The sequence below is a fragment of the Stegostoma tigrinum genome, chromosome 3 (genome assembly GCF_030684315.1).
Source record: "Stegostoma tigrinum isolate sSteTig4 chromosome 3, sSteTig4.hap1, whole genome shotgun sequence".
In the NCBI taxonomy this organism is placed as follows: Eukaryota; Metazoa; Chordata; class Chondrichthyes; order Orectolobiformes; family Stegostomatidae; genus Stegostoma; species Stegostoma tigrinum.
Window position 1 is genome coordinate 4,580,420 of NC_081356.1, and position 15,676 is coordinate 4,596,095.

General features: G+C 40.4%; 1 protein-coding gene across 1 annotated transcript in view; it reads left to right on the top strand.

The window, feature by feature from the left end:
- LOC125450671 (low-density lipoprotein receptor-related protein 2-like) overlaps positions 1-15,676 on the top strand; it is a 160,715-nt gene that overhangs the window by 14,394 nt on the left and 130,645 nt on the right. The window contains 8 exon segments of the mRNA XM_059642582.1: positions 2,093-2,317; positions 2,681-2,799; positions 2,880-3,019; positions 4,270-4,411; positions 5,438-5,584; positions 7,894-8,019; positions 12,840-12,962; positions 13,345-13,713. Coding sequence (XP_059498565.1) covers positions 2,093-2,317; positions 2,681-2,799; positions 2,880-3,019; positions 4,270-4,411; positions 5,438-5,584; positions 7,894-8,019; positions 12,840-12,962; positions 13,345-13,713 — 1,391 coding nt within the window.

Sequence of the window (15,676 nt, forward strand, 5' to 3'; positions counted from 1 at the left end):
AGATTTTGTGCTCCTGAGATGCTGCTTGGCCTGCTGTGTTCATCCAGCCTCACATTTTACCATCTCTTACAATCTCTCTTTCATCTGGCAGAAGATAAAGGCCTGAATATGTACCTACAAGTTCAGGAATAACTTCCTTGCTGTTTAGACTGATGAATAGACTCTCTGGCATCAAATAATGCTAATCTTGCTTCAGTTGGTCTCTCTGAACACATGCCCTGTGCAATGTGCCTAAGTCTTTTACAATCTCTGATCTGTATGTCCATGCTTACAATGATCTGCCTGCACAGCATGTAAACAAAGCTGACCACTACTTCTATACATGGTAACAAATCAGTAGGCTTTTCCTGGTCATCATTTGACTACTCCTTAATTCTAGATATGTATGAATTCAAATTCTCACTTACCATGTCCCAGGTCCTCAGATCATTACTAGGGCCACTGGATTAATGGCCTAATGATACCACTAGGCCATCACTTTTTTAAACAGATGAACTCTTAGACAAGTATGTGCAGCAACAACACTACTTTTGGGAGACCATGCACTTTTCAAATGTTTGAAAGCTGTTTTGAATGTGTGTGTGCACTCACTATCCAGTGAAATTTATTCAATGGTATTGTCTCAATACTTTAAGATGAATTCTCAGACAATGTTACAATTTGTAACAGTGCAGAAAATCATCATTATTCTTGTCCATCTTCCTATTAACTCAAAACTAAACTTTCTCCACTGCTCTTGGTGACAAGCTTCATCCACTTTCTTTTTTACAGCAGAACTTTTGATGGATTGCAATCTATATTGAAGTTAGCAGTTTACAATAAAGTGTAAACCATTCATTGCTATTTTCAATGAAAACTTAACTCTGGATGCTGTAAATCAGGAATCAAAACATTGGAAAAGTTCAGGTCTCGTAACATCTGAAGGAAAATCAGTTAATGTTTTGGGACTGGTGACCCTTCTGAGGGAGGGTACACTTACTATTGTCTTATCTTCCTCACTTGATCCAATATGATCAAGTATGTGTGCCTGGAAAAATTTCTAATTCTCACTGCTTAGTTCTGTTTAGACAATCTTGATCAGATCAGTGTTTTTTAAACTACAGATTAGCCAGGTGTTTGGAACTGCATGCAGTTAGAATCTGGAATGTCAAAAAGCAAAGGCTTTAAGTGATGTACGGTGGGAGTGAATGATCTTTAAAGTGATCAGGTTCAAGCCCACTTGCTGAAATGTACAATTAACTTAGCCAGTCCTGGCTTGAGTAAACATCCCAACAGCTATCTCAATTGCTGGCAATCTCGGTCTGTGTAAAGTGTACAATTCAGTGTGATCAACTTAGTGTGTATCAAAAGTGCTTTCTAGCAAACTTCCAGCTTGCACTTGTGTAACAATTGAATGTTGTATTGTACACTTCAATGTTGCTTTCTTCCAGATGGGGACATGGATAACTTTTTTTGTTTTGCAGTAAACTGTCTTTAGATGCTTCTGCCACTTTGATCTGATACAAGATGGTTGCTGAGCTCTGGCTGTTTTGGTTTTTTGCTTAAAATCCAAACTTGCTGGAAATTTATTTTGGTCTGATTTATTGGAGCTGGCCAACTTTTTGGGGGCACTTGCTCCCTGCCTTGAGTGGAAGGGTTGCAAACATGTGGGACTTGTTTGTGGTTCACCAGACACTACCCCTGCATGTGCGCTCCCCCACCAATACTGTACCCACAATGAAATCAATGTTACCAATTGTTAACTCAGACACTGCTGGCATAGTCTGAACTCATTAAAATATCAGATGTTCTTGCTAGATCAGAAACTTTGTAGCCTTTATATCTTACTGGCTAAAGAGTTGATTAAGTCTTTTGCAATAAGCCTCTTCTGGAGCATTGCACTAATCACTGATGTCACTACTCCAGTTTATAACATTAAATTGCATAAACTGCAATGGAAAGTGGCTTTGCACCTGCCAGCAAGAAGCTGTAATGTGCAGTGTCTGTAGGCTGTGAATGAGGTTTATAGCAATCCACTCAAATCTATTACTTCTAACTTTTTTCAATTTTAAGCTGTCAAAGTTTGCTTAACTTTGTCCTTTTTGTTTTACAGTGTACTAATTGATAACCAAGATGGTACGCTTGAGATTTCAAGAGTCTTCAGTAATGTATACCTCCCTGTGGGAATTGCTGTAGACTGGATTCATGCCAACATTTATTGGACAGATTCAGGGGCTAAAACCCTTTCAGTGGGCAATTTCAAGGGAACAAAAAGCAAGATCCTGTTTGAGGACAATCTAAAGGAACCAGCATCTATAGTAGTTGATCCACTAACTGGGTATTGAGAAATTTTGTTTAACTTCTGTAGCCATTATCTTCAATTGAAAAGCTGTTTTTTGTTTTGCTGCATAGCAACTTAAAACTTCAGTTAACTAGCATTGCTAATATTTTGGCTTTGAAATGTTCATTCAATATCTATAGTCAAGGACAATATGCAACTTCAAATCCAAAGTCCAATGTTTGGCCTTCTATTTACTATTGACTGCTCAGTGGGTTTGGATGAGTGAACCTACATACTAGACTAAAGGCTGAGGATATATTGCCATTTAATGTAGCAACTTAACTATAGGAACTAACAGTTAATAGCAATCTAGCATCTCCATTTCTACAAGCAACTAACACTTTTTTTTTGGGTCCAAAGGTTCATGTACTGGTCAGACTGGGGCGAACCAGCAAAGATTGAAAAGGCAGGAATGAATGGTGCTGATCGCCAGCTGTTTGTTACTGGTGACATTTACTGGCCAAATGGCATTACACTTGGTAAGTGGACGGCTAAAGACTGCTTTGCAGCAATATCCATTCAGATCATATTTATACACTGCCTTTAAACTTATCCACAGATCTTGTGAAAAGCCGTTTATACTGGGTTGATTCAAAGCTGCACACGCTGTCGAGCATTGATCTAAATGGTCAGGATAGGCAAACTGTATTGAGATCTGAAGAATTCCTTGCTCATCCTCTTGGTGTGGCTATGTTTGAGGTAAGGAATTCATTAATACTGCAGTGAGTTGAATGTGAGCAAGTTGGATTAACCAAATTTAGTGCTATATAGCTTCATTCCTGAAGTGAAGTGCTGCATCTTCCAAGTAAACAAGGCTAATGGCTGGATACATAACACATCTCTTAACCTGAATAGATATGGACTTCTTAGTATCGCCAGAACAGCGGCCAAACACTTCCTCAGTATGCAGAGCTAGATAATATAATAGCGTGCTTACTTTATCAAGGTTATGGCTGTTAGGTGCAAACAATAGGCATCAACCTACATATACAGGATGTTGGTGGGGCCTTTTGTAGAGTACTATTGGCAGTTCAGGCCTCCCTCTTGCTATAAAGCATATATCAGAGAGGGTTCATAAGATTTACTCAAATGTTGCAGGATTTGAGATTATAAAAATAGGCTAGGACTTTCCTCCTGGAGCATGGAAGGTTGAGGTGTGACTTTGAAACTTAAAAAATCATGGGCATAAATCAGGCGGGTGGAAGGGGTCTCCTACCTAGGGTTGGGGGGAGGGTGGTGATGGTTTTTAAAAAACATTTAAGGTGGACAGATTTAAGATGAGGCAATTTGTTCTTGGTGGCTTGAGTGGCATGAACTGCCAGAGGAAGTAATGGATGCAAGTAGTTTGTCTACAAGGTACTTGGGTATTTTCATGAATAAGAAAAGTGAGGAATTATGGACAAAACATAGGCAGGGTGGGATGAGTTTAGTTTGGGAATATCAGTCAACATTGACTAGGTAGACAAAAGGGTCAGTTTCTATGCTGTATGACTCCATGCACAATGCACTTAAGCATGGAGGCAGCAACTGGAAGAAAATGTGCCATTGGAGCAAGAAGTACCTCGGCATAAGAGATATATAGGTGTAAAAACTAGGTCATTTGGCCCATCAAGTCTGTTCTGCCATTCAATCATAAACTCTAGCTTGGATATTGACAAACTTGTAATGTGCGCAAAATTTAAAGCAATCCAAACCCCGATTTTTGTCTGGCTTCCTCAGTTCCTCAACCCCCATTCTCTTGCTTTCTCTCCCCATAACCCTTGATAATCAAGAACCTATCTACTGGGAACTTCAGTGTACAACTGCTATTTGACCAGTATCTGCTAAAAGTTTCCTTTCAAGATAGCTTCAAGAATAATTTATTTCTGCTTGCAAGTACAATCTGGGGAAAAACTAAGGTAACTTGAATTGTGTTGACAACTGAATTCCTGAATTAACTTTTTTGATAGGATCGTGTGTTTTGGATTGACGGTGAGAATGAAATGATTTATAGTGCCAATAAATTCACAGGCGCTAATGTGGTAACTTTAGCCTCCAACCTTGATGAGCCTCATGATATTATTGTTTATCACAAGTTAACACAGCCATCAGGTAATTTTTGGTTTGTTTTTGCTATTTTAAAGAAAAATTAAGACTTGCTGGTTGAAATCTCTTTAGTTTGGAATGCATGTCCTGTAGCATTCAGAAGCTGGGCAAGAAACTTGATACCTCACAGCTGAAATGAACTTAATGTGGGGAATCCAAGTATCTTGCAACTTTTGAAAATGTGTGGCTTAAGATACTCCAGTGCAAAAGTAGTTGAATCTTTACAGCTGCCCATCTGTCACCCTAACAAAATGGTGTGCTTGATTGCAATACTGAAACTGGTCCATAATCTACTTTGTCACTGTAGCCAAAATTTAATGACCAAAGAAACCATGTGTCCACTCCTTACCTGCTAGTGACCCGTGCTGTTCTATTAGTGTGCCTCCATTGATGGTTGTCACATAGTTATTCAGCAAGCTTTGTGCTTAATGTACAAGTTCTTGCATACTTGCCCTGAATTAGAAGTGTATGTCCATGTGATATCACATGTTTACAGATTCACATGTCAGAACTGCTTTCTGGTCTCCATGGTAGCCCTTTTTTGGAAAGGAGTACTTCAAATTTGAAGTGAAGGGCCTTATGGTGGGTTTATCTTTGTTTTGGTAGTTGGATAACTGCAAAAGTTTCCTAGCTATGCACTAACAGGAATAGCTTGGATGCTGTGTTCAGCTTGTTTCCTAGTCTGGAATGCTAACTGGTTGAACTGATGTTTGCATTAGTTCCTCAGCAAACGTTTAGTTTGTCTTAGACTAGTAAAATAGTTTCTTTTTAACTGCCTTTCCAGTTAATGAATGGCACTTGTGTTCTTTAAGGGTGACTGACATGTTAAATTCCAACTGCAATTTTACCTTAAAATGTGGTAAATGGAGAAAATTGTTAATTAGCTAACAGGCATAGTGATCAGTTGATGTCAAATTTCTGAAAAATCTAGTTTGGGTACTGACAAACTTGTAATGTGGACAAAATATAACAAAGTAATCCAAACCCCTATAGAAGTGTCTGGCTTCCTCAGTTTAATGTGCTTTTCAACAGGTAAAAACCGATGTAATGGGAGCTTGAATGGAGGTTGTGAATACATGTGTCTTCCTGCTCCTCGAATTAGTATTCACTCATCAACATACACTTGTCTCTGTCCAAATGACATGGACTTGAATGCAGATGGAAAATCATGTAGACCAGGTAAAAAACCAAAGCAAAGCTTGTGCTAAGCATTTCTAGTTTCCACTTGTCTCTCTCTTAAGCATTACAGGTTGTTATAAAATATATTTGCCTTCTGATTCAAGACATGAGGTCCTGAGGGGATTCTAATTCCCAATTCAATCATTTGTTTGAGGACCCTTCCTGTTCACCCATTACAAACTTGACCTGATGTTTAATGTCTCTGCAATTGGAGGTGGTGGTATAAATAAGGTGCTTGAATCAATTAAATGTTATATGTAAAGCCTACAGGTAGGTACTGAGTAAAGGACCTTTGTGTCAGTGACCACTTTAGCACTGTTCTAAACAGCTGAGGGCAAGAAGTTGTTGGGAACTGTCCACTGGCTGGAGTTGGCCAAGCACAAATTATGTAGATAAATCATCTTGGCCCTAAGGCATTACTGTTACTTCTAAAGTGTCCTAGGCTCCATCGCTTTAGCTGCTTCATCAATCACCTTTTTAGTTAGGTGTGAGGATGTCAACAAGTTAGATTCTCAAGCATTTTAAGACTCCTTGGATGCTAGAAACTGACCCTTATCCATTATGCAGCATGATCTGAACAACAGCCAGGCCTGGACTGCAAACTAGCAAATGACATCACTTGACACTTGGGTATCTTTTTTCCTTTTTGGAAAAAGTAAATCTAACCATCACCCCTTGATACTCGGTGACTTTACTGTCATTGAAATGGGGTGTCATGGTGGCTCAGTGGTTAGCACTGCTGTCTTTCAGCACCAGGGACTCTGGTTCAATTCTGCCCTCAGGTGGCTGTGTGGAGTTTGCACATTCTCCCTGTGTGGGTTTCCTAGGTGCTCAGGTTTCCTCGCACAGTCCAAAGATGTGCAGGCTAGGTGGATTGGCCATGGTAAATTGCCTGTGGCCTTCAAGGATATGTAGATTAGGGGGATGGGTCTGGGTGGGATAGTGTGTGGACTTGTGCCAAAGGACTTGTTTCCACACTGTAGGGATTCTGAATCCCTCCCTGACATACTAGGGTGTTACCATTGACTCATCTGGTCAATAGCTAACATTCTCCAAAGAGCAGGGCAGAATGGGAATAGTGGCAAGGAAATATGGCTTCCAACCCTTTTTAATACCTGGCCAACATTCATTTAGGCAGGTGTAAGGAGCAGCTACACTCTACATGGTGTAGTTTTTGACCAATTTAAGCTTGGTACAATCTAAGACAAAGCATCCATTGCATGATCTTCTACCATGTTCAATATTCATTCCCTTTAATGGTGGCAGCAATGTTCCACTTGCAAGATTCATTTGTAGTAACTGTCGCAGGCTCCTTTTCTTCAACACTTTTTCCTTAAAGCTTGGCTTTTACCTCCTGAGTCTCTGGCAGTAGATGATAGAAACACCACCTAAACAAACCTCTCCAGTCCACATGCCCTGCTGACTTAGAAATGTATTGCAATTCTTTCACTGGGTTACAATCCCAGTATTCCCTTCCTTCCTAACAATAGCTGTTGGCTGCATTCGAACTCTGATTTTACAATGGTGGCTCACTATCTTTAGGGTAATTAGACTGGCATAATTCCAGCCAGCAACACATCAATAAACTAAACAAAAAATGGAAAACAAGAGGTGTACTGGTGGGTAAAGCAATTTTATGAAAAATCCACTGTTGTAAATATCTCTAATATAAATGATTTGGGCTGTTCTTAAATGGTTTTAAGTAAATGTCAATCATGACAAATACAAATCTGCAGAGTTTGTTTGCAGCACCTTGGATTAGTATCTGAATTGGTAAATTGTGCAATTTCATTCTGGTTATTCAACTGGCTCTGAAAATACACATTCAGTTGCATGTCACTAATAGCATTTATCCTATACAACTTTTTTAAACATTTTGTGGTCAACATAGACTGGTTGGACCAAAGGGTCTGTTTCCAATCTATATGACAAACTGTAATATAGAGTCAAAGGTGAAGTCATGTTTAATCTTGTTTTAACAAAATTAGTGTTAATGTTGTAAATGCTGGCCAAGCAACTGTTCAGCCTTACTTCAGATTTGGTTATGGCCATGTAATGTTGATGGATTGCCTAACACTTGTCCAGGTTTTGGTGATGGGTCTCCCTACCTCTTGAGATAGGAGACCAAGTGTCACCTGCTCCAGGTAATATCTCAATGGGCTATTCAGTATGTACCTAGGAGTGATTTATACCCATGTTAGTAGAAACAGAAGGTAAAAGCATAGAGTACACTTTTTTGCCTGCTTTAAATCTTGATTTCTCACCAATTGAACTCCTAATTGAAATATTAATTCAACTTCCTCTGGTAGCTAACACAACCATCTGTGGAGCACTTGCCTTTGTGTGTCCTGATGGACAATGCCTGCCCCTCAAACTGAAATGTGATGGCCATGCTGACTGTGAAGATGGATCTGATGAAATAGCAGAAACATGCTGTAAGTGTGTGTGTGCTTTTTGCATAGTTAATGTAGTGATACTGCATTGGACAACTGCATAAAGCAGAGGCTAGTTTTTGGCCTTGTTGCTTTGAATGGTTAAGGTAACCTTTGTCAGTCTGTATGCTAACTACAGCAAAGGAATAATTCCACACTAAGAGGCCCTGGACCTGAAATACTGATTCCTCTCCACAGATCAGAAGGCAACATAAACTGTAGGCTCCTGAAATACCTGCAACACTCTTTTCAAATGAGTCCTTTTGTAGAAGGCTTAGCTTTACATGTGAAATGGTCACTCATTGTGTAAACAAGCCACATCACAAGCTCAAATGGTCACACTAATAACTGAGAACCAGGTGTAAAGCTGGATGAACACAAGGCCAAGCAGTACATGTAGGATAGGTGCTACATAATAGACAAACTACCTTGTTCTATCTGTTAAACAGATTGTAGTAACAGGCAGAGAACAAGCCAGACAAATGGTGCCAGGAACATCCTGATAGTTTAAAATACCACCTCATGTGGCCACTACTGCAGTATGAAGAAGATTAAATTTGCATCTTCTTTACACCTTTTCAGGGTAAGATGTAGAATTCACACTGAATGTGGTATCTCAATCAAATAAGGTGGCAGAACTGAATAGTCAGAACAAGGGTGTCTTTCAAAAATCTACTTCAGCCTTGCATATTAATGACAACCTCCACAATCCTATGCAGTAAAGAGATTCGTGTTTTGCTACCCCTGAAGTTCCTGTCTTGATTGGTCAACTGCTTACTGAGACTTAAAGTCTGGTCTGAAATTTTTCCATGACTTTACCATGAAATTTTCCATGGTGTGGGGGGGGGGGGCAGCAGCGGAGGGAGGAGAGGAAATAATCTTCAGTGCCTACTCACTAAAGCTTCCCCCAAGCTTTTCAGTTGAGTCACCACTTATTTTTAACTGCGTATTGACTGTTTGCCTTTAGAGGTGTGATCCTTCCCTGTACCCCACCTCCAAAAACCTTTGAGTCCCAAGGCATCACATCTCCAGACAGCTTGGCACCTATCCCTCTGCTCTAAAAGAAACCAGGGTACAACACAATTCAAGCCACAGTATTGTCAGTGGTAAATAAAATTGTGTATCTACTGTTTTTTCTGTCCATCCTGCTTGTTAGCCCCTTCAAAATTTCTGAAATCCCTCAAGCATTTTGAGGTCCTGGTCAATCCATTTGACGGGCTGTACAAACACCTTTGGAGTGCAGGTCCATACTTCTATGAAAGTGGAGTCACAGGTAGGATATTGAAAGAGGTGCTTGGTATGCTGACCATCATTGGTCAGCGCATGAGCATAAGTTGGGAGGTCATGTTGTAGCCTGACTGAGCAAATTGCATTGAAATAATAATACCTAACATTTTTTTAAAATGAAGAAATGTTACTGTGTAGGCTACCTTTCAACTTATTTTGTGGTCTGGCCCCGAACACTGGTGTTTGATAAAGCTGTCCCACAATGCTACTTGAAATAAGTTCTTGAGGGTGGGGGCAGTAATCAGAGGATTGGCTAACTGATTTTAAAAAAACAGCTGGGATAGGGGGTCGTTCTCAGGATAGCAACTTGTAACTAGTGGAACATCATGGAATCACTGCAGATGCCACCATTCGAGTTTACATTGTGACCTTGAAAGTGAACATACCATGGCCAGGTTAGCAGATGCAAAAGTAGAGTTGGCAATAAGACTTTGATAGGTTAAGCAATTATGCTGAAATCTGACAGATGGAATGTAATGTGGGGAAAACAGCAGGTAAGGAATTGAATCTCAAAATGGGAACAGATTGCAGAATGCTACACAAGCTGGAACCCGCAAAATGTCTAGGAGGAAAGCAAGATGTTCACCTGTTACTTTAATTTTAGAGTGAATGGATTTTAAAAAGTTCAAGGGCCTGGCCAAAAGCAGACCCTAGTTGGGCTACAACTGGATATTGAACTGTTCTGCCCCAATGCAAGAGTGGGGGGAAAATATGAATGTTGTAGCTGTGCAAGACATTGATTTTAGACCACTCTTGGAATGCTGCATGCAGATCTCCTCTCCTTGCAGTAGGAAGGACACAAACTGAAACTTTAAACTTGAATCTCTTTTCTGAACCCTTTTCAAGGATGTTGTCGGGTTTGAGATATAGGGAGAAGTTGAATAAGTTATTCCCCCCCACCCCTGCCTTGAGAATGGGAGGCTGAGGGTTGACTTTGGATTTGTAAAATCATAAGGGGCATGGATAGGGTAAATAGACAAGGCCTTTTCTCTGGGGTAGGGGAGTCCCAAACTAGAGGGCATAGGTTTTAAGGTGAGAGGGGGAGGATTTAAAAGGGATCAAAGGCCAACTGTTTCAGAGTGGAGGTTGGTACAATGACACAAGATGTCAGGATGGGTATAGTGAGGTGTAGAGCTAGGTGAACACAGCAGGCCAAGGGAGCAGGAAAGCTGACCTCCTAACGTTTTTGGTTTAGCCTTCCCAGAATCCTCCATCCTTAAGATCCACCCTTTACAAACTATTTACTTAAAGCAGTTACCATTGTTAGCCAAATGTTGCTTTCATGCTAAATGGCTTTTCAAGTCTGTTTGCAGCCAGCCCTGCCCTCGCTGCTTTTTTAGTTACCTCTTTTGCATTAAGGTTTTAGCTCCCTTTTGACCCAAGAGTGCTAAGTTATACCACTGTACAGACCAGGCTGTCTTTGGGCCAAAAAGTGCAAACTGCTGGCTTCATTGCAATTTAGTGAATATTTGATTACTGTAGCCATGGTCCCAGAGGGCAATGATGTTTGAAATTTGTATCAAGCTGGCAGGTGAGCTAATGGCTAATTTGCACTTACAAGATTTGTGGATAATAGCAATTGGAAGTCATTAATGAGCATCTCTCAAAGTTAATTGATTTTCCTCCTGTTTAGATGAGTGATGTGCCACATTTTAAGAACCACTGTATTTGTTAACTTAGTGAAGTCTTTTAAAGTAAACTGTTCACTTACTCACATTGAGTGTCTTAACTCAAGAATGCAGGGGGTGGGAAAAACAAGTTTGCCCACTATAGTAGCAAATCTCTCTCCTGTGGTGCTGCCTGGTCTGCTGTGTTCGTCTGGCTCCACAGTTATCTCTGACTCCAGCACCTGCAGTTCAGTATGTACTCTGTAACTCCATACACTAACAATTGGCTGTTCTAGCAATTGTAACATAGGGCCTGTCTGTTAGTCATAGGCAAGCTTAATGTCAATAGTGACCTGAAGATGAATGGTTATCCTGATCAAATTGTTTACTACCAGTTATTCAAATTGGCTGCTTTTCTTGGATTGGATAAATGTATCCAGTTTGTTTCCCTAAAATGGAAAAATGAAAGCAGTTCATGTTGGATATATAGTGATTATGCAAGTTGTTTGCATTAATGGGAAGCAGCTGCTAGCCCCTAGGCAAATTTCTTCCTATGTAACATGCTGGTATTTGTGTGCAGATATATAGGCTATAATTTGATTATCAGCTAATGTTGGTTGGCTCATTAGACTGCCCAACTAATAGTACCTGGAAAACTAACAACTCCAAGATATAATCAAATTGCAATGTGATAGCAATTGCTGAATAATCCCAAATGTTTTTAGTAGCTACATCAACCAAGTATGATGGTACGTTTTCAACACAAACTTACACTTGCTAAAATTGTTTACACTGCTAGTCTCTGCCAAGAATTTAAGTTCACTTTGTCCAACAGGCTGGGAATGGTATAGTTTGCTGGCAGTTATTTTCTATGTAAATCAGCTCAATCAGTCTTCTGAAATTTTGATCTCAAAATCTAGTATTTCATGATTCCTCATGGATAAGTGCATTAGAAACTTCAATAGGTCTTTATCTCCACTGGTGTGTTGAGTACTAACAATCAATGAGCTGGTCAATTGTGGCTCAAGCTACACGTAAAAGTTGCTTTTAAACACTACTTTTTCTAGTAAATAATTTGGTTTCTTCCTCAGTCCACTAAGTGCAGAAATATTGTATAATTTGAGCCAAGCACACTCTTGGTTCTAGCCATCTTGGGTAGAATTTCACATGGCCTGTCTGACCCCTATGGGTGTAGAAGATCTGGCGATCTTCAGGGTAACCTGGTGAGCTATCGCTATGTCTGAAGCCAAACCTATCCCTCAGCATCTCGGATAACAAAGTGTGGAGCTGGATGAACACAGGTCAAGCAGCATCTCGGGAGCACAAAAGCTGATGTTTCGGGCCGAGACCCGAAGGGGGGGATGGGGAGAGGGAACTGGAATAAATAGGGAGATGGAGGTGGATTACAAGAGTTGCAGTAGGAGAGAGATTCCCTGAGGTTCCTCTGGAGGAAGGAGGGGAACTTCAGGTTAGGCATCCCTAGAAGATGCTTTACAGTGGGGTTGAAATTGTATCAGTGATAATGGCCTGCTGTGTTCATCCAGCTCCACACTTTGTTATCTTGGATTCTCCAGCATCTGAAGTTCCCATTATCACCTCAGCATCTCAAACAAGTTTGCTCATTATGGTTTGCAGGAGCTTGCTGTTTACAAATTGCTATACTTTCTACATTCAACGTCTACCAGCTCTACTACTAGACAAATGTAAGCCAGCCTTATCCCTCAATGTTGTCCTAGCCATGTGGCAGAGTTGGGTAACTAATCTCCATAGCTGGGTTTCAGCATTAGCAGGCAATATAAAAGGCTGAAAGTTGCAAAACTTGCAACTAACTATTGACCTCAATAACACAATTAGATCTTATCCATTTTCAGCTTGGTAGAAATTACAGGCAGATAGAAAAATGCTTGTTTCAATTATGTTTCTTTTAAGACCTGAGTATGTGCGCTTTCAATGAAGTAAGCTGTGGCCCTGGATCCCTGGAGTGTATTCCAGCTGTTTGGAAGTGTGATGGAGTGGAGGACTGTGATACTGGCAATGATGAAGATGATTGTGGTAAGTAGATACTTAACATCTTTAAAAGAGTATTTTCTCTTAGCTCTTGGCTTTTGAGCTGACATAGCTTATGTCCAACATCTGAGCAATAACTATCAGGCTTTCAAATTTTAGAGCCATTTTTGTTAGCTCTCTAGCATTTGATCTCCAAACTTAGACTGTCCAAACACTGCACTAATTCAGCCTTAAGTTTTGAAAACTCTCCTCCCTCCTGTGAGTAGCTCCAGTTGGGATGCAATCTAACACTTTTGTGTACAGAACGTATGCAACATTCTAATGCATAATAGATTTGGGTTTAAATTTGCAGCATGTCCTTGGATGTTTTAAGTAATGCCTTGTTTTGATTTTAATACTTAAATATGTCTCCTTTCATCTTGTTCAGGTAACCATACATGCAGCACAGAAGAATTTGCCTGTGCCAGTGCCAGATGTATTTCTGTGGCATTTGTCTGTAATGGTGAAGATGATTGTGGTGATGGAAGTGATGAGGAGAACTGTACCTTAATCTCCTGTGGGCCACATGAGTTCCAATGTAATAATTCTGAATGTATACCTTCAAGCTGGATCTGTGACACTAATGTTGACTGTAGTGATCAATCAGATGAATCTCCAGTTCTTTGTGGGCATCCCCTTCCTCCTGTGACTTGCCCTCCTAATGAGATCACTTGTGGTTCTGGCGAATGTATCCATAGTCGATGGTACTGTGATGGTGATGTGGACTGTCGAGACGGAAGTGATGAAGCTGACTGCCGTAAGTAGTAAAGTTTGTGCTTTGAGCAAAACCAGAGCAGCTGTGAATCTGAAGGGTCACTAACTCTATAACAAAATGTGAAGCTGGATGAACACAGCAGGCCAAGCAGCACCTCAGGAGCACAAAAGCTCTAGGTCCGACATCTCAGCTTTTGTGCTCCTGAGATGCTGCTTGGCCTGCTGTGTTCATCCAGCTTCACACTTTGTTATCTTGGATTCTCTAGCATCCGCAGTTCCCATTATCTCTGGTCACTGTACTCTCTCTCAACAGGTCTGAGTTTTTCCAACAACTTGTTTTGTGCTGGGTAGTAAATAGTGAGCAGATACTTACTAGCTTGGAATGTTGACTTTGCAGTTACCTTGTAAGCTTGCTTAAAATACCATTTGTTTCTCTCATTAGAATGCTGAACAGAACAATTTAGTGGAAGACAAAAGCTGCATTGTATGTGACAGTTGGTGTTTCAAATGTGTTAATAAAGTGATCATCCCATTTAGGAAATGGATTAGTCAGCCCAGTCACTATCTTGCTTTACACCATTACACAGTATGTTAAGCTTTCATTAGGGCATAATTTGTAAAATTTTAAACAAGGATTTCTTAACCTTTTTTGAGCAAAAAGCTTAGCTCATCTACTGATGTTCTAACCACTTTTTGTAGATGACATGTAGCACATTATTTTGGGCTACTCAAGTGGTTACTGAATTCAAGTTTTTATTCTGGTTTTGGAGAATGGAATGTCTGCATCCTCCCACTCAATGAGGTTTGCACAAATTGTTTTTGACCAGTTACTCAACTATCATTTTACTGGATTAATGTAGCTGAGCTTCAAGCTAATATTGCAAGTGTCTGGCACAATAGGATTTAAAGGAATCTCTTGGGTGTTTTTAACAGCTCTAAAGAGCAGGAGGATAGCCAGGGAAAGGGTTGGCCTCCTCTGACAAAGGAGGGGGTTTGTGTGGAGTTGCAGGAAGTGGAATAAATTGCTCCAATACTTTGCATTGGATCTCCAAGGAGATGAACATGGATGGTGAATCCTAAGGTAGGTTTTATTCTAGAGGAAGAAAATAGCAAAAAAGTGCTGTTGGGGTGTTGACAAAGTATTGAGGCAGGCAGATACCCAGGACCTATGTTCTATGTTTTTTATATTAAAGTGCTCTTTCACCAGCTCAAGATCATTCCAAACAATCCACAAATCTTACCCAATTCTTAAATAGCTGAGCCTCTGACATTTTTTGGGCCTGTTGGTTGAAGATTCTTTCAAAAGGAAAGTCTACCTTAATGTTCACTGTGTCAGACTCCTCTGGACCTTGTTTGATCAAGTCACTGTACAGGCTGCAGTTAAGAGCAAAAGGCAACTTTTTTGTTTTTTGATATGTTGATTCCAGCATTAAGTTAAAACTCCCTTGGTCACTGCCAAGTCTCTCTCTCTCTCTTTCCTCCAATGTCGCTTCTTCAGGTGTGGCTTCAATATCCTTAACTGAAAAATAAGATTTCCTTTTTTGGATTGTAATTTCTAAATGAAAATTCTATTAGCCCTTCCTGTTAATTTGTATGGCAATTTCTTGCACAAAGATCAGCCCAATTCTGTTGAGCTCTGCTATCCCTCACCATTTTAGAAAATCTGCTCTTTCTAGACAATTTCATGTTTACACATGTTTACAGCCTCTCTGATGAAGGGTCCAGGCCCGAAACGTCAGCTTTTGTGCTCCTGAGATGCTGCTTGGCCTGCTGTGTTCATCCAGCCTCACATTTTATTATCTTGGAATCTCCAGCATCTGCAGTTCCCATTATCTCTGATACTATTTTAACCTCACTGCGAAGCCTCTTCCAGGGATGCCTAACCTGAAGAAGTTACCCTCCTCCCTCCGGACCAACCTCAGGGAATCTCTCTCCCATTGCAACCCCCTCTCTGATGAAGGGTCCAGGCCCGAAACGTCAGCTTTTGTGCTCCTGAGATGCTGCTT